Genomic DNA, 25,908 nt, shown 5'->3' with positions numbered 1-25,908 from the left:
TCACTGGTAAGGCTTTAATCTTCAACATTTATAGGGAACTCATACAACTTAACAAAAGGAAGATAAACAATCCAATAAAAAAATGGGCAAAGGATCTAAATAGACACCTTTCAAAAGAGGACACTCAGAAAGCCAAGAGGCATGAAAACATGCTCAAAGTCACTAATCATCTGAGAGATTCAAATCAAAACAACGAGGTACCACCTCACACCTGTCAGAATGGCTATCATCAACAAATCAACAAATGACAAGTGCTGGAGAGGATGTGGATAAAGAACACTTGTGCACTGCTGGTGGGAATGCAGACTGGTGCAGCCACTAAGGAAGACTGCATGGAGTTTCCCCAAAAAACTAAAAATGGAACTCCCAGTTGACCCTGTGATCCCACTTCTAGGAATATATCTCAAGAAACCAGAAACACCAATCAGAAAGGATATATGCACCCCTATGTTCATAGCAGCACAATTCACCATAGCTAAGATCTGGAAACAGCCTAAGTGCCCATCTGTAGATGAATGGATTAGAAAACTGTGGTACATCTACATGATGGAATACTATGCTGCTGTAAAAAGAAGGAACTCTTACCATTTGCAACAGCATGGATGGATCTGGAGAGCATTATGCTAAGTGAAATAAGCCAGTCAATGAAGGAAAAATACCACATGATCTCACTCATTTATGGATAATAAAGACCATTATAAACTTATGAACAAAAATAGATACAGAGGCAGAGCTGCCTCGAACAAACTGTCCAACTACAGCAGGAAGGCCGGGGAGGGTTGGGGGGCAGGAGGGAGGGGCGGGTAAGAGATCAACCGAAGGACTTGTATGCATGCATATAAGCATAACCAATGGACATAGGACACTGGGGGGTAGGGGAGGCCAGGGGATTGTCAAGGGCGGGATAAAAAAGGAGACATATGTAATACTCTTTGTAATACTTTAAGCAATAAAACAATAAAAAAAGAAAAAGAAAAAATTAAAAAAAGAAAAGAAAAAAAGAAACCAGGACTGGGGACTCAGAGGATAGAGCTCAGAAGGCAGACACCCCAAGTTTCCTGGGCTGAGTCATTTTCTCATGCAGAGGAGGACATCTTTCCCACATACACATTTGCCTTGCCTGGTGGGAAGACAGTTGACACACCCTATTGGAAAACACCTTGCCCAGAGGCCACTTAAGAGATTAAAAATAACAATTAGCCTCCAGGGAGAAGCAACTGCCCCACCCTATTGAAAAAACTCTCACCACACCTGAGGAATCCTATCAGTCTGTGAGCAAAGTTGGTCTCTGGAGACTTTGAGTCTGCCTGATCTAATTAGTCAGAAATAGCCTTTAACACTGTCCTGCACTAGAGATTGAGAGGTGTAGAGGATCTACCTAATACATAATCACAAACCCAAACAGAAAGCCAAAATGAGGAGACAAAGAAACAACCCCCAAATGAAAGAGCAAGAGAATTCTCCATAAGAAGAGAGAAATGAAGCAGAGATAAGAAATTTATCTGAAACAAAGTTCAGAGTAATGATGGTAAAGATGCTCAATAGCATGAAAAAAAGATATAGTAAGTATGAAAAAAATTACAGTCTGAGATAAAGAATGACATTGCACAAATAAAGAACACATTGGAAGGAATACACAGCCGATTAGGGGAAGCTGAGGATCAAATCAGTGCATTAGAAGACAGTTGAAAATATCACTCAATCAGAGAAACAAACAGAAAAAACAATTAAAAAACAGAAGGACAGTTTAAGGTAGCTGTGGAATGTAATAATATTAGAACAGCAGATGTGCCTGAAGAGGCAAAAAGGGAGAAAAGAATAGAGAATGTGTTTGAAGAAACGATGGCAGAAAACTTCCCCTACCTGAAAAAGGAAAAAGTCACACAAGTTCAGGAGGCACAGAGAACCTCCTGCAGGAAGAACCCAAACAGGCCCACCCCCAGACACATCATAATTAAAATGCCAAAAATTAAAGACAAAGAGAGAATCTTAAAGGCAGCAAGAGAAAAGAAAACTATTACCTACAAAGCAGTTCCCATAAGGCTGACACCTGATTTCTTATTAGGAACCCTACAGGCCAGAAGGGAATTGTATGAAATACTCAAGGATCTGAGACCAAGATTACTATATCCAGCAAGACTATCATCCTAAACAGATGGTCAAAAAAGAGCTTCCCAAAAAACAAAAAAAAAGCTAAAGGAGTACATCACCACCAAGCCAGGATTACAAGAAATGCTAAAGGGACTGCTGTAATGAGAAGAAGAAATAGAGAGATAAACCTAGCCATACAGAATTAAAATGGCAATTAATAAGTACCTATCAATAATAACCCTAAATGTAAATGGATTAAATGCTTTGTAGCTGAATGGATACAAAAACATGACCCAACTATATGCTGTCTATAAGAGACCCACCTCAAAACAAAAGACACACAGAGGATGAGAGTGAAGGGATAAAAGTGCTTGCGACCCCAAAATGCTTGTGCATACTGGTTGAAAATTGCTGGTTTAGTGTGATAAGGAATGGTCATATCAGTGAATTTCATGCACATGGGCCCATTGGTGTACTACATTTGCTGTGAAGCAATTTCTCTGATAAGAACTAATGCTATGTGCAATACTATGACAGTAAATGAAGCATAATGAAAGTATACAGATGGTGTGTACACAGAAGGGTAAAGTGTCACTTCCAGTGAGTATAAAGTGTTGCACCTTTCATAATGGAAATGTTTCATCTAATCAGTGTGCCACAGGAAGCTGACTAATTACCCCAAGGAACGATGCCATATCAAGGGCTCAGTGTTGGTCTATGTTTTGGCAAAGTGGCCATTCAGCAGTCGACAGTAGCTAAGCCGATGAATAACCTCCAACTTTGCTGGATCGCCACTTTGTTCATGAGCAAGGAGAGCAGTGGCGGGGGGAAAAAGGCTGGCTGACTCCAAAGAACTAGTCACTTTGCCTGTATGATTGTTAAGAGTCTTCTTTGCTGAGATTGCTTTCGGGTAAGCATCCATATGGACACAAATATATACACACTTGGTGTGCATTTGGGAGTGGGTGGTTTGACCTCTTCTTCAGACTTTCTTGTCTCCAATTTTCTAACCATGTTCTTTCCAAATTCCTGAGCATCCAGTCAAACCATCAGTCACTGCCCATCAGTAGATCTGTACCTCTGATCATCTTTCCTTCCAGGCACAATCTACAACCATGTATGCTGCTTGAGATTCTGTCCCATGGAAGGATTTATCTTCATGCCTGTCCTTCAGGGTCACCCCTGCGTGAGGCCAATGTCTATATGGAATTTCTTATAGGTCACACTTTGAGCTTCACTTCTTGAGGTCTGCTAGGTCTCGACTTTGACCAATAAAATGAAGAATAACTGATGCTGTATGACTTACAAGACAAGGTCTTAAGAAACCTTGCAACTTCTACTTTTCTCTCTTTGGTATTTTGAAACTCCATGCTGTGAAAAAACTCAAACTGAAAGTATATGTGGAGATAGAGTCCCAGCCAACACAGATGTTCCAACATTCCAAGCTGAAGACCCAGATATATATATATGTGAGGTCATATTAATCACTCAGCTCCAGCTGATCTGGCAGCTGACTATAGGCACATATCCAAAACCTGCAGAAGTTCCTTGTCAACCCACAGAAAAAAGTTGTTGCTTTAAGTTTGGGGTGGTTTGATACAGTAATCTACATATTTAGAAGATACTATCCAGATTTTAAACCATCATAATTTTTTGATACTCAATTTTGGGTTTTACTTCAAGGAAATTATATCTTCCTTGCAGAAATAATATCTATGTTGATAGTGACTGCACCTTCTTCCACAGGCAGTTGAAATGGGGCTTCAAATTGTCATATTGGTACTATGGATTTACTTCAATATGAATTTATTTGATTTGACTTAACATAAGCAAACTAAGAGGGGGAGGCAGTTTACCAAGAATTATTAGGGGTTTTTGAGGGCTAGGACATGACGAGTGGGTTACCAAAGAAACAGTTTTCAAAAATTGAAGAATTTTTTTAGGAATTGTTTGACTAAATTTGTGCCAACATGAAAAATAGGGTTTGTAAATCAGTGGAATTACTTAACAGGAATGAAGAGGATTCTATAATGATGATAATAGGTAATATTTATTGGGTGCTTTCTTGTGACAAAGATTGTTCTAAGTGCATTACAAATATTAACAGATTCATTTTTCATCAACCTGTAGGTAGTTACTATCATTCCCATATTTTAGTTAAGCTGAGGTTAAGCAACTTGTCCAGGGTCACACAGCAGCAAGTACTAGCAGTTGAACCCGGACAATAGTATGCCAGAGTCAGTGTTCTTAATCACTAGCTTGTATTTTGTCTTTCTCCTAGATTGGGTTCTCCAGAAGTAACCCAACCAAAGTTCTAGATATTTTATTTATAGCTGTTAGTAATACAGTTACAAACTTAAGGCTAAAACTTGTGAGAATAATGCCAATATTGCATGGCTTGTCAAAGGAATCCCTGCATGGATCATATATCTAAAATCTAGTTTACATATATAGAATCTATTTTATAGTTTATACTCCTTTTGCCCAGTTTTGACCATAAAATTTTATGTTTGAACCTTTAGAATATCGCTATTTTCCAATACTTTAAAAGTCTGATTAATATAAGAAGACAAGGAGAACCACGTCACATAATAAGATGTATTAATCCTAAAGAGGTAAGGACATTATTTATTGATACGGCATTTTCCCTTCTTAAAATTGTGTGGCTACTTTATAAATTCAATGTGATTATATTTGTTCGTTTTACAAACATTTTTAATGAAGTATTGTACACATCTGAAAAATTCATTATACATAAATGTATAATGTATAACCATCATACTTCAAACCAGTGCCTTCAGGTGCTCTGCAATTCACTGCCAACTTCCTTTCTTCCAAAAGAATAGTAGCCACTATTTTGAATTCTAATATTGTACGTTAGTTTTCTGTTTTTAAACTATATATAAATAGAATCTTATAGTATACTTTTGTATCTAGCTTTGTTCATTCAACATTATCTTTATGTAGCTAAGTTTCATTCACTTTGTTAACAATAATGGAAGTACTCTGTTTTATTAATATGCTAGAGGGCCTGTGCACAAAATATTGTGCACTCAGGGGGCGTCCCTCAGCCGGGCCTGTGCTCTCTCACAATCTGGGACCCCTTGAGGGATGTCTACCTACTGGCTTAGGCCGGCTCCCTGGGGGATTGGGCCTAAGCTAGCAGTAAGACATCCCTCTGGCAGCCCAGGAGCCCTCGGAGAATGTCCACTTGCCAGCAGGGAACAGACCTAAGCTGCAGTTGGACATCCTTAGCTCTGCTGAGGAGGCAGGAGAGGCTCCCACCACCACCGCTCTACTGGCAGCCATCAGCCTGGCTTGTGGCTGAGCAGAGCTCCTCCCATGTGAGAGTGCCCTGACCACCAGAGGGCAGCTCCTGCATTGAGCGTCTGCCCCCTGGTGGTCAGTGTGCGTCATAGTGACCAGTCATTCCCAGTCCTTCTGCTGTTAGGGTCAGATTGCATATTACCCTTTTACTATATAGGATAGAGGCCTGGTGCATGGGTGGGGGCCGGCTGGTTTGCCCTGAAGGGTGTCCCGGATCAGGGTGGGGGTCCTGCTTGGGTGCCTGGCCAGCCTGGATGAGGGGATTATGGCTGTTTGCAGCTGGTCACACCCCCTTCAGGGTGGGGGTCCCCACTGGGGTGCCTGGCCAGTCCAGGTGAGGGGCTGAGGGCCGTTTTCAGGCTGGCGGGTGACTGAAGCTTCCAACCTCTCCTTTCTTTCTTTCTTTTTATTCTGGGATTTATTTACCTTCTATGGCTGTCACTGGAGCTGAGAGCTGGCTTTAGCTCTGAGGCTCAGCTCCAGCTCAGACCTCGGCTGCTGAAAGCAGGTTTCTGGGCTTTGTTTGGCTTCTGTAATTGAAACTTTGTTGCGACTCCAGCTCCGAGGACGGCTGACTGAAAGCAGGTTTCTGGGGATTGTTTAGCTTCTATAATTGCAACATTGTTTCTTAGACTGCAGCTCAGAGGCCGGAAGCAGCAGGCGGGGAACCTTGGCTTCCTCCATCACTGGAGCAAGCAAGCCTCCTGTTCACTTCAGCTGCCTGGCTGCTGGCTGCCATCTTGGTTGGCAGTTAATTTGCATATCGCCCTGATTAGCCAATGGGAAGTGTGTTGGAGGTATGGTTAATTACCATGTTTGTCTATTATTAGATAGGACTAGAGGCCCATTGCAGGAAGATTCCTGCAAGAATAGGACTTCCTGTGGCTAGAGAAAAGCAGAGAAGGGAGCGAAACCTGCTGAGATGGGTTCCCCTCCCACCCCCAGCTGCTGTGGCTGCATTTGCCCTCCTTCCCCCAGCAGCTGCGGCAGGGTTTCCCCTCCCGCCCCCAGCTGCGGTGGCTGGGTTTTCCCTCCCACTCCCAGCCGCTGTGGCTGGGTTTTTTTCTCCCACTTCTAGCCGCTGCGGCTGGGTTTCCCCTCCCGCCTCCCGCCTTCGCAGCCTTGTCTCCATTCCTGTCTCCACCGCCTCTACTTTGCTCCCTTCTGTAGTGCTTCGCTTCCATGTTATCTTTAGTCTTCGCTCCCAGCCGGTATATGCAAATTAACCGCCATCTTTGTTGGTGGTTAATTTGCATATCATGCTGATTAGCCAATGGGAGGCGTCTCAAAGGTATGGTCAATTACCATGTTTGTCTATTATTAGATAGGATTGCTATTTACTCATTCTACAGTTGATTGACATTTGGATTTTTTTAAAAAATTGAGGGTATTATAAAGATTGCATCTGAGATTATTTTTATTTTAGTCTCCTGGTGCACATATGCATGAATTTCTTTTGATTTCTACTCCACCTGGAAATGGAATTGCTGAGTGACAGGATATGCCAAACTGTTTTCCAAAGTTTAACTAATTTATATTCATCATCAGAGGTCTTTTGGAATTCTTGGTGCTCTACACCCTCAACAGCACTTAATATTGTCAGTTTTTAAATTTGAATTTCCCTGATTACTAATTAAGTTGAGAATCTTTTTGAGGAGTTCAGCTCCTGGCTATAATCCTATGTGACTTTTCAGGCCTGATTCCAGGCAGTTACAAAGGCTAACTGGCCTCTCGGAAAAGAAACCATACTTGGCGCACAGCCAAAGTATTATAGCCTCTGAAGGGAGATGCACTGAAGGACTCAGGCCCCCAGGTGGGGCCTGCTTTTGTTACTTACACTGCTACCCAAGTATCTTCATTCCTAAGTCTCTTTTTCTGAAGCCGTGGCCAGAGGTCTTCAGGTACCTTTGCAGATACCTTCTTATAGGAGAATTCTTGAAGACACTTTCCCCACTCTGCCTCAGTCCACTCTGACCCTCCTTCATCAATACCACCCCACCCCCACCCTCACCACACACACATGCACACTTCAGAGTCTATTAAACAGCCAGAGCCTTTTGTTCTAGACACCCTCAACAGTGAGAGGACACCCACAAATTTGCTGATGCACCTGACTCTACCGCTGGGAAGTTCCATGGGGAAAAAATGGAACAAGTGAGATGTTGCTTCTTTCAGTTTTAGACACGTTAACTCTTGCTTATATTACTGGGGAAAATAATGAAAAGCTTTCTATCCTGCCTTGGCTACTGTGGCTCAGTTGGTTGGGCGTCCCATACACCAAAATGTTTAGGGTTTGATTCCTGGTCAGGCCCAAGGTTGCATGCTCAATCCTTGGTATGGGGCATGCAGGAGACAACTGCTTAATATTTCATTCTCACATCAATGTTTCTTCCTCTCTCCTTCTCTTTTCCTCTCTTTCTAAAAAAAAATCAATTAAAAAAGAGAAAATATTCTTGAAATAGACATTGGCTGAACTATATTGCAAATACCACTAATAGTACATTTTTGTAGTGTGTCTTACTATAATTTTTATATTTAAAAATATTGGGATTTTTTTATTGTATTGTATTGAATATTTAGATCAATTTGAGGAAAACTGACATGTTAATATTGAGAGCTCAAACCCATGATTGTGGGAAACATGGAAATGTGCTGCCCAAATTCTTCTTTATAAGAGGATTTTATCCAGTCATAGGGAGTGCAACCAGCAGACAGCCCCCAGCTGTGAGCATCTTCAGTTTCTATTTTACCTGCAGAGAACTGTTACCCAAGGTCAGCTATTTCTAAGGCAGCTGGCATCCAGTATGGGGTAAGGATAGGGGGAGGGGAATGGGGAAAGGAATGTAAAGTCTAGTCTGAGGTAGAACAACTCTGTTGGGCAGTATTCACTTTAGAGCTCCCAGCAAGATTGGCCCAGGTGTTGAGGGGTCTGCATTGCAGTTCAAATCCTTCCTTCCCCTGGCTTTCATAGGTGTTTATTCCTAATAAACATGTGACACACAAATTTCATATCAGCATCTTCTTCCAAAAATCCAAATCTGCCATGTTATTAAGCTCTTCTATACTTTCTCTTAATAATGCTGTTTTGTTTTCTGTATAGAGGAGTTGCATATCATTTCTTAGCTTTATATCTTGCATTTTTATGCAGCTATAATGGTAATTAGAAAACTTTAGATGGACATGCTCCCAGGAACAAACTGGAATTACACTAAAATACAGAAAAACTTCCTGAATAATCAATGGAAAACTCACAGGAGAGAAACCTGATACCGGAGGACCAAAAGTGGAGACCACATAGAGACTGGTAGGAGGGGCAGAGGTGCGAAAGAGCTGGCCAGGCACCCACAGACAACAACTGAAGTCCCGAAGAGATATCTCAGCTGTGGGGCAAAAGTGGTGCCACTGAGAACTCTGGGACCTAATCCCCAAGCTGGGCCCCCCAGGAGAGCACCAAATCTGAGAAGGATACCCACCTAACATATAGCTGTGAAAAGCAACGGGATGTTGTCTGCCAGGGAGTGAGAGATGAAAATCCAGGCGTCCTGTTAAAAGGCCAATGCACAAAATTCCCTGTGGAGCTACCCACCTTGTGCTCAGGCAAAGGAAGGGTGAGGTGGACTGGAACTATGAGAGTAGAAACCAGGACTGGGGACTCAGAGGATAGAGCTCAGAAGACAGACACCCCAAGTTTCCTGGGCTGAGTCATTTTCTCATGCAGAGGAGGACATCTTTCCCACATACACATTTGCCTTGCCTGGTGGGAAGACAGTTGACACACCCTATTGGAAAACACCTTGCCCAGAGGCCACTTAAGAGATTAAAAATAACAATTAGCCTCCAGGGAGAAGCAACTGCCCCACCCTATTGAAAAAACTCTCACCACACCTGAGGATGATTGCCTGTGGGGCAATTCAAGTGGGAATCCTATCAGTCTGTAGGCAGTCAGTCTCTGGAGACTTTGAGTCTGCCTGATCTAATTAGTCAGAAATAGCCTTTAACACTGTCCTGCACTAGAGATTGAGAGGTGTAGAGGATCTACCTAATACATAGTCACAAACCCAAACAGAAAGCCAAAATGAGGAGACAAAGAAATAACCCCGAAATGAAAGAGCAAGAGAATTCTCCAGAAGAAGAGAGAAATGAAGCAGAGATAAGAAATTTATCTGAAACAAAGTTCAGAGTAATGATGGTAAAGGTGCTCAACAGTATGAAAAAAGGTATCTCTATATATAAAACTCTAATATGCAAATAGACCAAATGGCAGAACAGCTGAACAACCGATAGCTATGATGTGCGCTTACCACCAGGGGGCGCGCGGGGGACATGCCAATAAGTACCTAGCAATAATAACCCTAAATATAAATGGATTAAATGCTCCAATCAAAAGGCACAGCGTAGCTGAATGGATACAAAAACATGAGCCAAGTATATGCTGTCTACAAGAGACACACCTCAGAACAAAAGACACACAAAGGATGAGAGTGAAGGGATGGAAAAATTTTTCCATGCAAATGGAAAAGATAAAGAAAAGCTGAAGTAGCAAGACTCATATCCAATGAAATAGACTTTAAAATGAAGGCTAGCCCTAGCTGATTTGGCTCACTGGATAGAGCATCGGCCTGGGGACTGAAGAGTCCCGGGTTTGATTCTGGTCAAGGGCATGTACCTTGGTTGCAGGCACATCCCCAGTAGGGGGTGTGCATGAGGCAGCTGATTGATGTTTCTCTCTCATCGATGTCTCTAACTCTCTATCCCTCTCCTTTCCTCTCTGTAAAATTCAATAAAATATTTTTTTTTAAAAAAAAATGAAGGCTATCACAAGAGATAACAAAGGTCACCACATAATTCTAAAGGGATCAATCCAACAAAATATAACCATGGTAAACATATATGCACCCAATATAGGAGCACCTAAATATATTTAAAAAAATTTTTCTAGAGGACTTTAACTGAGAGATCGACAACAGTACAGTGATAGTAGGGGACTTTAACACCCCTCTGACTTCACTGAATAGATCTTCCAGACAGTAACTTAACAAGGAAACAGAGCGACTAAAGGACACACTGGATCAGATGGATTTAATTGACATTTATGAACATTTCACTCCGACACAGCAGAATATACATTCTTCTCATGTGCACATGGAACAATCACAAAAATAGACCACATGTTAGGGCACAAAACAAGTCTGTACAAGTTCAAGAAGATTGAAATCATATCAAGCATCTTCTCAGATCACAGTGGCATGAAATTAGATCTCAACTACAGTAAAAACACCCCAAAACATTCAAACACATGGAGGTTAAATAGCATGTTATTAAACAATGAATGGGTTACCAATGAGATCAAGAAAGAAATAAAAAAGTTCCTGGAAACAAATGAAAATGAACACACAACAACCCAAAATTTCTGGGATACAGCAAAAGCAGTTCTGAGAGGGAAATTCATAGCACTACAGGCATACCTCAAAAAAAAAAATCAGCAATAAACTATTTATCCCTACAACTTAAAGAACTAGAAAGAGAACAAGGAAAGCTCAGAGTAAGTAGAAGGAAGGAAATAATGAAGATTAGAGAAGAAATAAATAGTATAGAGACTAAAAATAAAAATAAATCAATGAAACCAAGAGTTGGTTCTTTGAAAGGATAAACAAAATTTGATAAACCATTAGCCAGACTCATCAAGAAACAGAGAGGACACAAATAAATAAAATCAGAAATGAAAGTGGAGAATTACTGTAACCACTGAAATCACAGAAATACAAAGGATTGTAAGAAACTACTATGAACAACTGTATGCCAGGAAGCTGGACAATGTGGGTGAAATAGACAAAGCCCTAGAAAAATGCAATCTCCCAAAACTGAATCAGGAAGAATCAAAAACCTGAAGAGGCCAATAACAACTGATGAAATAGAAGCAGTATTCAAAAATCTCCCACCAAACAAAAGCCCAGGTCCGGACAACTACACAGGGGAGTTTCTCCTAACATTCAAAGAAGAACTAACCTCTATATTCCTAAAACTATTTCAGAAAACCAAGGGGAAGGAACACTTCCAAACTCTTTTTATGAGACCAGCGTTATCCTAATTCCAATTCCAGATAAAGACAGTACAAAGAAAGAGAATTACTAGCCAATATCCCTGATGAACATAGATGCTAAAATCCTCAACTAAATATTAGCAAATCGGATCCAGCAATATATTAAAAAGATACACCAAGACCAAGTGGGATTTATTCCAGAGATGCAAGGCTGGTACAATATTCGCAAATCAATAAATGTGATACATCACATAAACAAATTGAAAGACAAAGATCACATGATCATATCAATAGGTGCAGAGAAAGCATTCACCAAAATCCAACACCTGTTTTTGATAAAAACTCTCAGCAAGGTGGGGATAGAGAGGAAGCATATCTCAAGATTTTATAGGCCATATATGACAAACCTACAGCCAACATCATACTCAGTGGGCAAAAACTAAAACCATTTCCCCTAAGAACAGAAACAAAACAGGTATGCCCACTTTCACCACTCCTGTTTGGCATAGTACTGGAAGTGCTAGCCATAGTGATCAGAAAAGAAGAAGTAAAAGGCATTCAGATTGGAAACGAAGAATAAAACTGTCATCATTCCCAGATGACATGATATTGTACATAGAAAACCCTCCATCAAAGACTCCATTAAAAAATCTACTAGACTTAATAAATGAATTCGGCAATGTAGCAGGATACAAAATTAATACCCAGAAATCTATGGCTTTTTTATACACCAATAATGAGCTCACAGAAAGAGAAACTAAAAAACAATCCCATTGACCATTGCAACAAAAAATTAAGATACCTAGGAATAAACTTAACTAAGGAGGTAAAAGACCTGTTCTCCAAAAACTACAGGACATCGAAAAAAGAGATAGAGGAAGACATAAACAAATGGAGGAATATACTGTGTTCATGGATTGGGAGAATCAACGTCATTAAAATATCCATACTACTGAAAGCAATCTATAGATTCAGTGCAATCCCCATTAAGATACCAATGGCATATTTCACAGACCTAGAACGAACTCTCCAAAAATTCATCTGGAACAAAAAATAGAGCCCAAATAGCCACAGCAATCCTGAGAAAGAAGAACAATGTGGGAGGGATCACAATACCAGATATCAGGCTATATTACCAAGCCACAGTTCTCAAAACTGCCTGGTACTGGCACAAGAACAGACATATAGACCAGTGGGACTGAACAGAGAACCCAGAAGTCAAACCCACGCCGTTATGCTCAATTAATATTTGACAAAAAGAGAAGAGCATACAATGGAATCAAGACAGTCTCTTTAATAAATGGTATTGGGAAAATTGGACAGATTCATGCAAAAAAATGAAACTAGATCAACCATGCACAAAAAATAAACTTAAAATGGATAAAGAACTTAAACGTAAGACAGGAAACCATAAAAATCTTAGAAGAATCCATAGGCAGCAAAATATCACAGATATGTCATAGCAATATCTTTACTGAAACAGCCTAAGTGCCCATCAGCAGATGAATGGAATAAAAAACGGCGATTCATCTACACAATGGAATACTACACTGCTGTAAAAAAGAAGGAACTCTTATCATTTACAACAGCATAGATGGACTGTATAGCATTATGCTAAGCGAAATAAGCCAGTCAGAGAAAGATAAATATCACATGAACTCATTTGTGCAATATAATGAACAGTATAAACTGTTGAACAAAAATAGAGTCAGAGAAAAAAAATATTTTAGAATATTATAGAAATAATCCTGTTATTTGCAGATTTTTAATATTTTTTACTACTTTTGTAATTTTATAGTATGTTGTTACAGTTTTGATAATATTTTTTTTCATTGCAGAAATTTATTTTTTTTTAAATTTCATTATTGGTTAAGGTATTACAAATGTGTCCTCATTCCCCCATTAACCCTCAAACCCCTCCCCCCCCACACACTCATACTCTCATCCCCCTGTTGTCCATGTCCATTGGTTTGGCTTATATGCATGCATACAAGTCCTTTGGTTGATCTCTTCCCCTTACCCCCACCATCCCCTACTTTCCCTCTGGGGATTGATAGTCTGATTGCTGTTTCTCTGTCTTTGGGTCTGTCTCTGTTCATCAGTCTATGTTGTTCTCTATATGCCACAAATGAGTGAGATCATGTGGTATTTATCTTTCTCTGACTGGCTTATTTCACTTAGCATAATGCTCTCCAGTTCCATCCATGCTGTTGCAAATGGCAAGAATTCCTTCTTTTTAACCGCAGTGTAGTATTCCATTGTGTAGATGTACCACACTTTTTTGTGTTTTTTTTTAAATATATTTTATTGATTTTTTACAGAGAGAAAGGGAGAGGGATCGAGAGCTAGAAACATCGATGAGAGAGAAACATCGATCAGCTGCCTCATGCACACTCCCCACTGGGGATATGCCCGCAACCAAGGTACATGCCCTTGGCTGGAATCGAACCTGGGACCCTTGAATCCGCAGGCTGACACTCTGTCCACTGAGCCAAACCGGTTAGGGTGTACCACAGTTTTCTAATCCACTCATCTGCTGATAGGCACTTAGGCTGTTTCCAAATCTTAGCTATGGTAAATTGTGCTGCTGTGAACATAGGGGTGCATATATCCTTTCTGAATGGTGTTTCTGGCTTCTTGGGATATATTCCTAGAAGTGGGATCACTGGGTCAAATGGGAGTTCCATTTTTAGTTTTTTGAGGAAACTCCACTGTTCTCCACAGTGGCTGCACCAGTCTGCGTTCCCACCAGCAGTGCAGAAGAGTTGCTTTTTCTCCACATCCTCTCCAACACTTGTTGTTTGTTGATTTGTTGATGATAGCCATTCTGATAGGTGTGAGATGATACCGCATTGTCGTTTTGATTTGCATCTGTCTTACAATTAGTGACTTTGAGCATGTTTTCATGTGTCTTTTGGCCTTCTGTATGTCCTCTTTTGAAAAGTGTCTAGGTCCGTTGCCCATTTTTTGATTGGATTGTTTATCTACCTTTTGTTAAGTTGCGTGAGTTCCCTGTAAATGTTGGAGATTAAACCCTTATCGGTGATCTCATTGGCAAATATGTTCTCCCATGTAGTGGGCTTTCTTGTTGTTTTGTTGATGGTTTCCTTTGCTGTGTAGAAGCTTTTTATTTTGATGTAGTCCCATTTGTTTATTTTCTCTTTAGTTTCCATTGCCCTAGAAGCAGTATCAGAGAAGAAATTACTTCGGCATATGTTTGCGATTTCGCTGCCTGTGGATTCCTCTAGTATTTTTATGGTTTCCCGTCTTACGTTTAAGTCCTTTATCCATTTTGAGTTTATTTTTGTGTATGGTGTGAGTTGGTGGTCTAGTTTCATCTTTTTGCATGTATCTGTCCAATTTTCCCAACACCATTTATTAAACAGACTGTCTTGACTCCATTGTATACTATTGCCTCCTTTGTCGAATATTAATTGGGCATAGTGGTTTGGGTTGATTTCTGGGTTCTCTGTTCTATTCCATTGATCTATATGCCTGTTCTTGTGCCAGTACCAAGCTGTTTTAAGAACAGTGGCTTTGTAATACAGCTTGATATCTAGTATTGAGATCCCACCTATTTTGTTCTTCTTTCTCAGGATTGCTGCAGCTATTTGAGGTCTTTTTTTATTTCAGATGAATTTTTGAAATGTTCGTTCTAGATCTGTGAAATATGCCATTGGGAATTTAATGGGGATTGCATTGAATCTATAGATTGCTTTGGGTAGTATGGACATTTTGATGATGTTGATTCTACCAATCCATGAACATGGTATGTTCTTCCATCTGTTTATGTCTTACTCTATCTCTCTTTTCAGTGTCCTGTAGTTTTTCACATATAAGTCTTTTACCTCCTTAATTAAGTTTATTCCTAGGTAGCTTAATATTTTTGGTGCTATGGTAAATGGGATTGCTTTTTTAGTCTCCCTTTCTGTAAGTTCACTATTGGTGTAAAGAAATGCCTTAGATTTCTTGGCATTAATTTTGTATCCTGCTACATTGCCGAATTCATTTATTAAGTCTACTAATTTTTGGATGGAGTCTTTAGGGTTTTCTATGTACAGTATCATGTCATCTGCAAATAAGGACAGTTTTACTTCTTCTTTTCCAATTTGGATGCCTTTTATTTTTTCTTCTTGTCTGATCACAATGGCTAGTACTTCCAGTACTGTGTTGAACAGGAGTGGTGAGAGGGGGCATCCCTGTCTTGTTCCTGTTCTCAGGGGAAATGGTGTTAGTTTTTGCCCATTGATTATGATGTTGGCTGTGGGTTTGTCATATATGGCTTTTATTATGTTGAGGTATGATCCTTCTATTCCTACCTTGCTAAGAGTTTTTGTCAAGAAAGGGTGTTGAATTTTGTCAAACGCTTTTTCTGCATCAATTGATATGACTATGTGATTTTTATCTCTCAATTTGTTTATGTGATGTATCATGTTTATTGATTTGTGGATATTGTACCATCCTTGCATCCCAAGGATAAATCCTACTTGGTCATGGTGTATGATCTTTCTGATGTATTGTTGGATCCGATTTGCTAGAATTTTGTTGAGTATTTTGGCATCTATGTTCATGAGGGATATTGGCCTATAATTCTCTTTCATTGTGTTGTCTCTATCTGGTTTTGGTATTAGGGTGATGCTGGCTTCATAGAATGAGCTGGGAAGTGTTCCTTCCTCTTGAATTTTTTGTAGTAGTCTGAGGAGGATATGTTTTAGTTCTTCCTGAATGTTTGGTAAAACTCCCCTGTGAAGCCGTCTGGCCCCGGGCTTTTGTTTGCTGGGAGCTTTTTGATGACTGCTTCAATTTCTTCCATAATTATTGGCCTATTGAGATTTTTAGAATCTTTTGGATTGAGTTTTAGAATGTTGTATTTTTCTAGAAATATGTCCATTTCCTCCAGGTTGTCTAGTTTGTTAGAGTTGTTCATAGTATTTTTTTTTTAACAATTCTTTGAATTTCTGAGGGGTCTGTAGTTATTTCACTTCTTTCATTTCTGATTTTGTTTATTTGAGTCCTCTTTCTTTGCTTCTTGGTGAGCCTGGCTTGAGGCTCATCAATCTTGTTTATCCTTTCAAAGAACCGGCTCTTGGTTTCATTGATCTTTTGTATTGTTTTTTTGGTCTCTATGTCATTTATTTCTGCTCTGATCTTTATTATCTCCTTCCTTCTGCTCACTCTGGGCTTTTTTTTTGTTATTCTCTTTCTAATTCTTTGAGTTGTAGAGTTAAATGATTTACTGTCATTTTTTCTTGTTTTTTGAGGTAGGCCTGTGGTGCTATAAACTTCCCTCTCAGGACAGCTTTCATTGTGTCCCATAGATTTTGGATTGTTGTGCTGCTATTGTCATTAGTTTCCAGGGTGTTTTTAATTTCTTCTTTGATCTCACTGGTAAACCAATCATTATTTAGTAACATGCTATTCAGCTTCCAAGTATTTGAGTTTTTTGGATTGTTTTTATTGTGGTTTATTTCTAATATTATGCCATTGTGATCTGAGAAGATGTTTGGTATGATTTCAATCTTCTTGAATTTGGGGAGACTTTGCTTGTGACCCAATATGTGGTCTATTTTTGAAAATTTCCCATGTGTGCTTGAGGAGAACGTATATTCCGTGGCTTTGGGGTGAAATGTTCTGAAGATGTCAATTAAGTCCATCTGATCTAGTGAGTCATTTAGGATTGCTGTTTCTTTGCTGATTTTTTTTTCCTAGAGGATTTATCCGGTGATGTCAGTGGTGTGTTTAAGTCTCCTACTATAATTGTGTTGTTGTTGATCTCTCCCTTGTTATTTTCCAGGAGGTTTTATGTATTTGGGTGCTCCTGCATTGGGTGCATATATGTTTATAAGGGTTATATACTCTTGTTGTATTGATCCCTTTAGTATTATGAAGTGGCCTTCCTTATCTCTTGTTATGGCCTTCACTTTGAGGTCTATTTTGTCTGATATAAGTATTGCTACCCCAGCTTTTTTTTCATTTCCATTTGCCTGAAAGATATTTTTCCATCCCTTCACTTTCAGTGTGTGAGTCCCTTCTTCTGAGGTGGGTCTCTTATAGGCAGCATATATATGGGTCATGTCTTTTTATTCATTCAACCACTCGATGTATTGATTGGAGCATTTAGTCCATTTACATTTAAAGTTGTTATTGAAAGGTACTTGCTTGTAGTCATTTCTATTTTTATGCCTGTGTTCTTTCTTACCATTATATTTCTTCCTTTTACCATATTCCCTTTAGCATTTCTTGCATTGCTGGCTTGGTAGTGATAAACTCCCTTAGCCTTTTTTTGTCTGCAAAGCTCCTGATTTCCTCTTCAGTTTTGATTGATAGTCTTGCTGGATAAAGTATTCTTGGATTCAGTCCTTTGCTATGCAACACTTTGTATACCTCCTTCCATTCCCTTCTAGCCTGATGTGTTTCTGTTGAGAAATCATTTGATAATCTGATGGGGGATCCTTTGTAAGTAACTCTTTGTCTCTCTTTTGCAGCCTTTAAGATTATCTCTTTGTCTTGTACATTTGCCATCGTTATTATGATGTGTCTTGTTGTGGATCTTTTGGGGTTCATCTTGCTTGGGACTCTCTGTCCTTGTATAGCTTTTTTCTTCCCCATATCTGGGAAGTTTTCTGTCATTATTTCTTCAAATAGATTTTCTCATCCTTGCTGCTCTTCTTGTCCTTCTGGCAGCCCTATTATGCATATGTTACCTCATTTCATGTTGTCCCAAAGCTCCCTTAGGCTCTCCTCCTGCTTTTTAATTTTTTTCTCCAGTTGCTGTTCAGATTGAGCTTGTTTCTCTGCCGTATCTTCTAACTCACTAATTCAGTCCTCTGCTTCTTCTAGTCTGCTGTTGAAACCTTCTATGGTGTTTTTGATTGTAGCTATATCACTTTTTCATTTATTCCTGATTCTTGCATAGGTTGTTGATTTTCTCATCCATCCGGTGAATGAATTGTACAACCATTACTCTGAATTTTTTTTCTGTCATGATGCACGCTTCAATTTCATTAATTTCCTTTCTTGGCAACTCCTCATTTTCTTTCCTCTGGGGGTTGTGTCGTCTCCCCATTCTGATTATCTCCAGATGATTCAAACGTTGTGTTGCATGGGCCTGAGCCGTGTGCAGTGGGAGCCTCACACCACTCTAGTGTCACTGAAGAGCTCTGACACTAAGATGTGTGGTTGTCCTGGGTTGGTGGGAACCAGGTTCGCTCAGAGTCAGTGTTGCCAGCACTCAATGTGGCCTCGTGTGCGCCCTTAATCAGGGACCCTGCCTGCACTGTGCTGAAACAGAGACCTCCCCTGGAGTGTGTTGAAAATCAGAGCCCCTTAGCGTGGGCCAGGAGTCAGAGTTCCCCATGAATCCAGTATCAGAGTCTCTGTTGCTTTGCGCAGCCTCGCATTGAGAATCAGGGTCCCTGTGTGGCCATGCACCAAGAATTGGAGTCACTGGCTCTTAGTATGAATGCACAGGGAATCAGGGAATCCCAGGCTCAGGTGATAAGAAACACAGTCAAGTCACTGGTGCTTGGTGCTGCCTCCTGCCCAGAGAATCGGGGACCCTGGGCCCACGCTACATGGGACCAGTTCCCGGTGTTCGCGCGTTGGCTCCCAGGCCAGGGCACCTGTAGCCAGTGCTGTACAGGACCAGTTCCCAGTGTTCGCACACTTCCAGGCTAAAGTTCCTGTAGCAGCACTGAGGCCCAGGCAAGGGGTGGGTCTATCAGTTACTATGGCGCTGCCCAGGAGCCTGCGGGGAGGGGATGGGCTCTGTTACTCATGGATCTGCCCGGGATTTTCTGGACTGTTGGTGTCCGTGGGTCTGTAGCTGTGGTCACAGGTCTCTGTCCCCAGTGGCTGCAGGGTCCTGGTTTGCCTCTGAGATCAGACTGGGTGGTGCTGAGGCCAGGATCCTAGTCTCAAGCAGCTCTGTTTCCAGTTTTGGTAATATTATATTTAAAATATTTTTCTTTAAATATTAATGTTTATTGCATGTAATATATTTAAAAGCATTTTCTTGAAATATTAATGTTTATTGCATATAAATGGCTAATTATTTTGTATCTACAATATGGTAATACATTTATTTTGTATACTGTAAAAAAATTAAAGTTGACATACAATATTAAAAAAGTAAGAAAATTTTATTTTCCATTTTTGCACTAGTATAAGAAGATAATCCATTTTTGTTAATTAGCTTTGTTCCCAGCAACTTTGCTATCTTCATTTATTAATTCTAATAATTTGTACATAGATTCTTTCAGATATTCTACATAAGCAAGCATGCTGTTCTCAACTAATGAGTCTTATTTTTTTCCTTTCCAACCATTACACATTATTGATTTCTTGTTTTTGCCCTTTACACTAACTAGACGCAGTGATGGCGAACCTATGACACGCGTGTCATAGGTGACACGCGAACTCATTTTTTGGGTTGATTTTCCTTTGTTCAATGGCATTTAAATATATAAAATAAATATCAAAAATATAAGTCTTTGTTTTACTATGGTTGCAGATATCAAAAAATTTCTATATGTGACACGGCACCAGCGTTAAGTTAGGGTTTTTCAAAATGCTGACATGCCGAGCTCAAAAGGTTCACCATCACTGAACTAGAGCCTTCAATAAGTTGGTGAACAGAAGTAGTGACAACTGTCTCATTCCTGATTTCAAAAGGAAAGGGCTCACATCGAAGCTGGGCTCCCTATGTGCAATCTTGAAATTATCTAGTAACTTCCTCTTTCTCCTCTACACCATCTCTACAGCATCTAATTTGAGGTGATATCCTTTTACTTTCACTTAAAACCTACAAGGCAATTTGCAAGCTTGTTGAACTTTTGATATACTTTCTGCATTTTCCCTCCATTTTTGGTACTTTTACTCTATTTACATGTCAGGTCACAAAACCATCAATACTGTTTTCTCTCCCTAAGAACCGTCATTTAGTCTTAATTCTACAGGAAAATATATGTTTGTGGTACCTTTGTAGATATTTGGTTTTTTGAAACTCATTCTCTAGTAGGCACCTCAGGAAGGACTCAGGAGACAGTATTCCCTAAATTTTGTGTGTTTTCATAACAGTATGCCTGTGTCTTCATATTTGAAGGTCAGTATGGTTGGTATAAAATCCTTACCTCAAAATTTCTTTCCTTGAGTAGTTTTAATATGTGGTTTCATTGTCCTCTGGCATAACATATTATATTCAAAGTCTGATGGCAATCTGACTTTTTTCCTAAGTGACTTGTTCTCTTTTGCAATTTTTTTCTTTGAGGTCCAATAGTTTAACTAGAATATTAGCTGTTATAGGTTGATTTTCGCAGGTATGAGATATACATTTCACTATGAATTTTCAAGTCTGTTTTATTTCCAAAAAAAAAATTAAATTTAAATATTTTTTATATTTGTTTTGCATCTTGTTTTGGTTTTCATCTTCAGGATTTCCATTCTGTATGCATTGAGTCATCTTTGCCTAATGTGTGTATATGTGCATATCTCTGTCTGTGTGTGCCATTTTCTCTTAAATCACTTTTCACTTTATTTCTTTTTTATTTAAGAATTTTTTATTCTTTGAAACTTGTGTTCATTCATATGTAGGTTCTGTGGTGGTTTTAAAACACAGCCACAGAAAGGCATGATAAAACATTTTAAGGTGAGGAGCCTCTGGGACAACTTCAAGCGTACCAACATCAGAATTATAGGGGTACCAGAAGAAGAGAGAGAGCAAGATATTGAAAACCTATTTGAAGAAATAATGACAGAAAACTTCCCCTACCTGGTGAAAGAAATAGACTTACAAGTCCAGGAAGCACAGAGAACTCCAAACAAAAGGAACCCAAAGAGGACCACACCAAGACACACCATAATTAAAATGCCAAGAGCAAAAGACAAAGAGAAAATCTTAAAAGCAGCAAGAGAAAGACAGTCAGTTACCTACAAGGGAGTACCCATACGACTGTCAGCTGATTTCTCAACAGAAACCATGCAGGCCAGAAGAGAGTGGCAAGAAATATTCAAAGTGATGAATAGCAAGAACCTACAACCAAGATTACTTTATCCAGCAACACTGTCATTCAGAATAGAAGGTCAGATAAAGAGCTTCACAGATAAGAAAAAGCTAAAGGAGTTCATCACCACCAAACCAGCATTATATGAAATGCTGAAAGGTATTCTTTAAGAAGAGGAAGAAGAAAAAGGAACTCTTACCATTTGCCACAGCATGGATGGAACTGGAGAGCGGATAAATACCACATGATCTCACTCATTTGTGGAATATAATGAACAACATAAACTGATGAACAAGGACTGATCCAGAGACGGAGAGGCATTGATTGGACTGTCAGGCCTTGGAGGGAAGGTAGGGGAGGGTGGGGGTAAGGGGGAAAGATCAACCAAAGGACTTATATGCAAGCATATAGGCCTAACCAATGGACACGGAAAATGGGGGGGTGAGGGCATGAGCGGGTGGGGGGGGGGTAGGGGGTAACGTGGGGATAAGGACACATATGTAATATCTTAATCAATAAGAAATATATTAAAAATAACATTTTAAGGTGAGGGAATACTATCCTATATAATAAAAGGCTAATATGCAAATTGACCAAACAGCAGAACAGCTGGTTGCTGTGACACGCACTGACCTCACAGGGGGAGTGCTGCTCAGCCAGAAGTTGGGCTCACAGCTGGCGAGTGCAGCGGCAGTGGCAGTAGTCTCTCCTGCCTCCGCTAAGGACCTCGCCTGCCAGCTTAGGCCTGGGAGAGGATGCAGGTTGGGCTGAGGAACCCCCTACCCCAGTGCATGAATGTCGTGCACTGGGCCTCTAGTCCTATATAATAAAAGCCCAGCAACCGAACAGCAAAATGACCAGTTGACCAGTTGCTATAATGTGCACTGACCACCAGGGGGCAGACACTCAACACAGGAGCTGCCCCCTGTGGTCAGTGCGCTCCCAGGGCGGGAGCACTGCTCAGAGGGTGGGTCCACAGCCACTCGTATGACCAGGATGAGTGGCGCTCCTACAGTGGGCTCATTTCCCCATCAGTGTACGAATCCATGCACCGGCCTCTAGTTCTATAGCTTTTTTTAAAATAAATCTTTATTGTTCAGATTATTACAGTTGTTCCTCTTCCCCCCCCCATAGCTCCCCTCCACCCAGTTCCCACCCCACCCTCTGCCCTTACCCCCCCCCACAGTCCTCATCCATAGGTGTACAATTTTTGTCCAGTCTCTTCCCACACCCCCCACACCCCTTTCCCCCCCAAGAATTGTCAGTCCACTCCCTTTCTATGCCCTTGATTCTACTGTATTCACCTGTTTACTCTGTTCATCAGATTTTTTATCACTTGATTTTTAGATTCACTTGTTGATAGATATGTGTTTGTTGTTCATAATTTTTATCTTTACCTTTTTCTTCTTCCTCTTCTTAAAGAATACCTTTCAGCATTTCATATAATACTGGTGTGGTGGTGATTGAACTCCTTTAGCTTTTTCTTATCAGTGAAACTCTTTATCTGACCTTCAATTCTGAATGATAGTGTTGCTGGATAAAGTAATCTTGGTTGTAGGTTCTTGCTATTCATCATCACTTTGAATATTTCTTGCCACTCCCTTATGGCCTGCAAAGTTTTGGTTGAAAAATCAGCTGACAATTATATGGGTACTCCCTTGTAGGTAACTGACTGTCTTTCTCTTGCTGCTTTTAAGATTTTCTCTTTGTCTTTTGCTCTTGGCATTTTAATTATGATGTGTCTTGGTGTGGTCCTCTTTGGATTCCTTTTGTTTGGGGTTCTCTGCGCTTCCTGGACTTGTAAGTCTATTTCTTTCACCAGGTAGGGGAAGTTTTCTGTCATTATTTCTTCAAATAGGTTTTCAATATCTTGCTCTCTCTCTTCTTCTGGCACCCCTATAATTCCGTTGTTGGGACGCTTGAAGTTGTCCCAGAGGCTCCTTACACTATCTTGATATTTTTGGATTATTTTTTCTTTTTGCTTTTCCGGTTGGGTGTTTTTTACTTCTTCGTATTTCAAATCTTTGACTTGATTCTTGGGATCCTCTTGTCTGCTGTTGGATCTCTATATATAATTCTTTATTTCAGTCAGTGTATGCTTAATTTCTGGTTGGTCCTTTTTCTATCCACGAGGGTCTCACTAAATTTATCAGCAGTTTCTAGAAAATTCTTGTAAAACCTTATAACCATGTTTTTGAACTCTATATCCAGTAATTTCCTTTCCTCCATTTCTGTCATTTGTGATCTGTTTCTTTGTCTCCGCATTTTTTATGCTTCCCTGTGTTGATAGAGTGGCTTTCTCTGCTAGGTGTCCTATAGGGCCCAGTGGCTCAGCCTCCCCAATTACCTGGGGTGGACACTCTTGCTGCACCCCTTTGTGGGCTATGTGCACAGTTTTGTTGTAGTTAAGCCTTGATTGTTGTAGGTATCACTGGGAGGAATTGACCTCCAGGCCAATTGGCTGTGAGAATAAGCTGTGTCTACAGTGGGAGAACAACTTCTGTGCTGGAAACACCCTTCTGGAGCCAGACTTGCTTCAGTGGGGCTTTGGTGCTCACTGATTCTGCCCCCTGAAGGTGTCCCTTATGGATCTGAGGAGTTGTAATCTGGATGGTCCCAATCTGACCACTGGGTACACAAGCTCTTGGATCTCTAAGGAGGTGCTAATTTAGCCTCTGCCTGAGGCTACCCAGCAGGAGCTATGGAGAGATCTGCAGGTTCCTCTTCCTTGTTTGAGTTTTGGAGGTGCCCATATGAGGCCCAGCTGTGAAGCAATGTAAGCTGCTGTGGGGCCTTGGGCTTTCTTTTAGATGTTCTGGGTCTTTCTGACCCAGCTGCATTTTTTTAGGTAATTTTAGATCTCAAAGGGCCAGCCCATTCATATGCAAAAGCCTCTATGCGCAGCTTGGGTGGGGCGGAGTCTAAGGGAATCAACAGGGCAGAGAAAACAGCTATGGCAGAACCTCAGTCCTGCCCTAAGAGGCCCCGCGTCTCAGTGTCCCACGGTAATTGCTGCAAGCACCTCTGAGAGAAAGCCGCCCTCGAGTTCCGCCCGATGCCCCACAGTCCAGTTTCTCCCCATATGAGTCTGGGTCCCCAGAGATTCACCCGGAACTGGAGTCAGGGCTGTTGGGAGCTTGTGCTCCCTCCCGATTGCAAAAGACACCAGCGTCCTCCGTTGCCAGCCTCTTTCCGCAAGCGCTCAAGCCTCCATACCTGTGCACTTTACTTCCGCACCTCCTCTGAGTCTCAGTGTGCTTTTCTCTTTCCTTCTAGTTGTAGAATTTCCACGCACCCAGCCTTCCTGTGGTTCTAGATCAGCCATGGGCAAACTACAGCCTGGGGGCCAGATCCAGCCCATTTGAAATGAATGAAACTATTGAAAAAAAAAAGACCGTACCCTTTTATGTAATGATGTTTACTTTGAATTTATATTAGTTCACACAAACACTCCATCCATGCTTTTGTTCCGGCCCTCCGGTCCAGTTTAAGAACCCATTGTGGCCCTAGAGTCAAAAACTTTGCCCACCCCTGTTCTAGATGATGTCTGTTTTGTCTTTTAGTTGTATTTTTGAAGTGGTTGTCCAAGGCAGCAATTTCAGGTGTTTACCTATGCCGCCATCTTGGTTTCTCTTTCTATATCTTGATTGTGCTGGTGGTTATGACTGTATCTAATTACCCAAAGTCATCAAACTGCACAATTATAATGAATGAACATATTGTTTGCAAATTATACTTTAATAAAGTTGAGAAAATCAACAAAAATTAAAGGAAAGGGCTCAGTTTTTTCAACATTATATATGAGTTGTGCTTTAGGAATTATTTTTTAGAGAGACCTGTTATCTGATTAAGAAAGTTTCCTTCTATTCTTATTGAGCTAAAAGAGGTGGTATTTTTTAATCCAAAAATGAATGTTAAACTTTATATATAAAATATTTTTCTGCTTTGAGATATTTTTCTTTTATTTGAATATTAATTCTACTTAGTATTCCTGGGATACACACATTTCGATGATACTGTCTTTTTTTTCAATTGCAGTTTACATTCAGTATTATTCCATATTAGTTCCATGTGTATAGCATTGTGTTTAGACAGTCATGGACTTCAAAGATTAGTAACTCTGGTATTTCAAGTACCAACACGGTCCCATACATAGTTATTATAATATTATTTCTATAATCTCTATACTGTCATGTACATCTCTGTGACTATTCTGTAACTACCAATTTGTACTTTTTAATCCCTTTACCTTTTCACCTAGTGGTCATAATGTCTTATCCTTTTCATTTATTTTATTTTTTATTGAGTTTATTGGGGGTGACATTAGTTTGCAAAACCATACAGGTTTCAAGTGTACAACTCAATAAAACATCATCTGTACACTGCATCGTTTGTCCGTTGCCCAAAGCAAAGTCTCTTTCCATCCCTATTTATCCGTCTCTTTGCCCA

General features: G+C 40.3%; 1 protein-coding gene across 1 annotated transcript in view; it reads left to right on the top strand.

Moving 5' to 3' along the window:
- Positions 1–25,908, top strand: part of CUNH11orf65 (chromosome unknown C11orf65 homolog) — a 76,074-nt gene that overhangs the window by 13,567 nt on the left and 36,599 nt on the right. The window contains exon 3 of the mRNA XM_036324513.1: positions 4,614–4,706. Coding sequence (XP_036180406.1) covers positions 4,614–4,706 — 93 coding nt within the window. The remainder of the gene's footprint in view (positions 1–4,613; positions 4,707–25,908) is intronic.

Source organism: Myotis myotis, unplaced genomic scaffold (genome assembly GCF_014108235.1).
Source record: "Myotis myotis isolate mMyoMyo1 unplaced genomic scaffold, mMyoMyo1.p scaffold_m19_p_10, whole genome shotgun sequence".
Classification (NCBI taxonomy): Eukaryota; Metazoa; Chordata; class Mammalia; order Chiroptera; family Vespertilionidae; genus Myotis; species Myotis myotis.
This window is presented reverse-complemented; position numbering and strand designations above follow the sequence as displayed.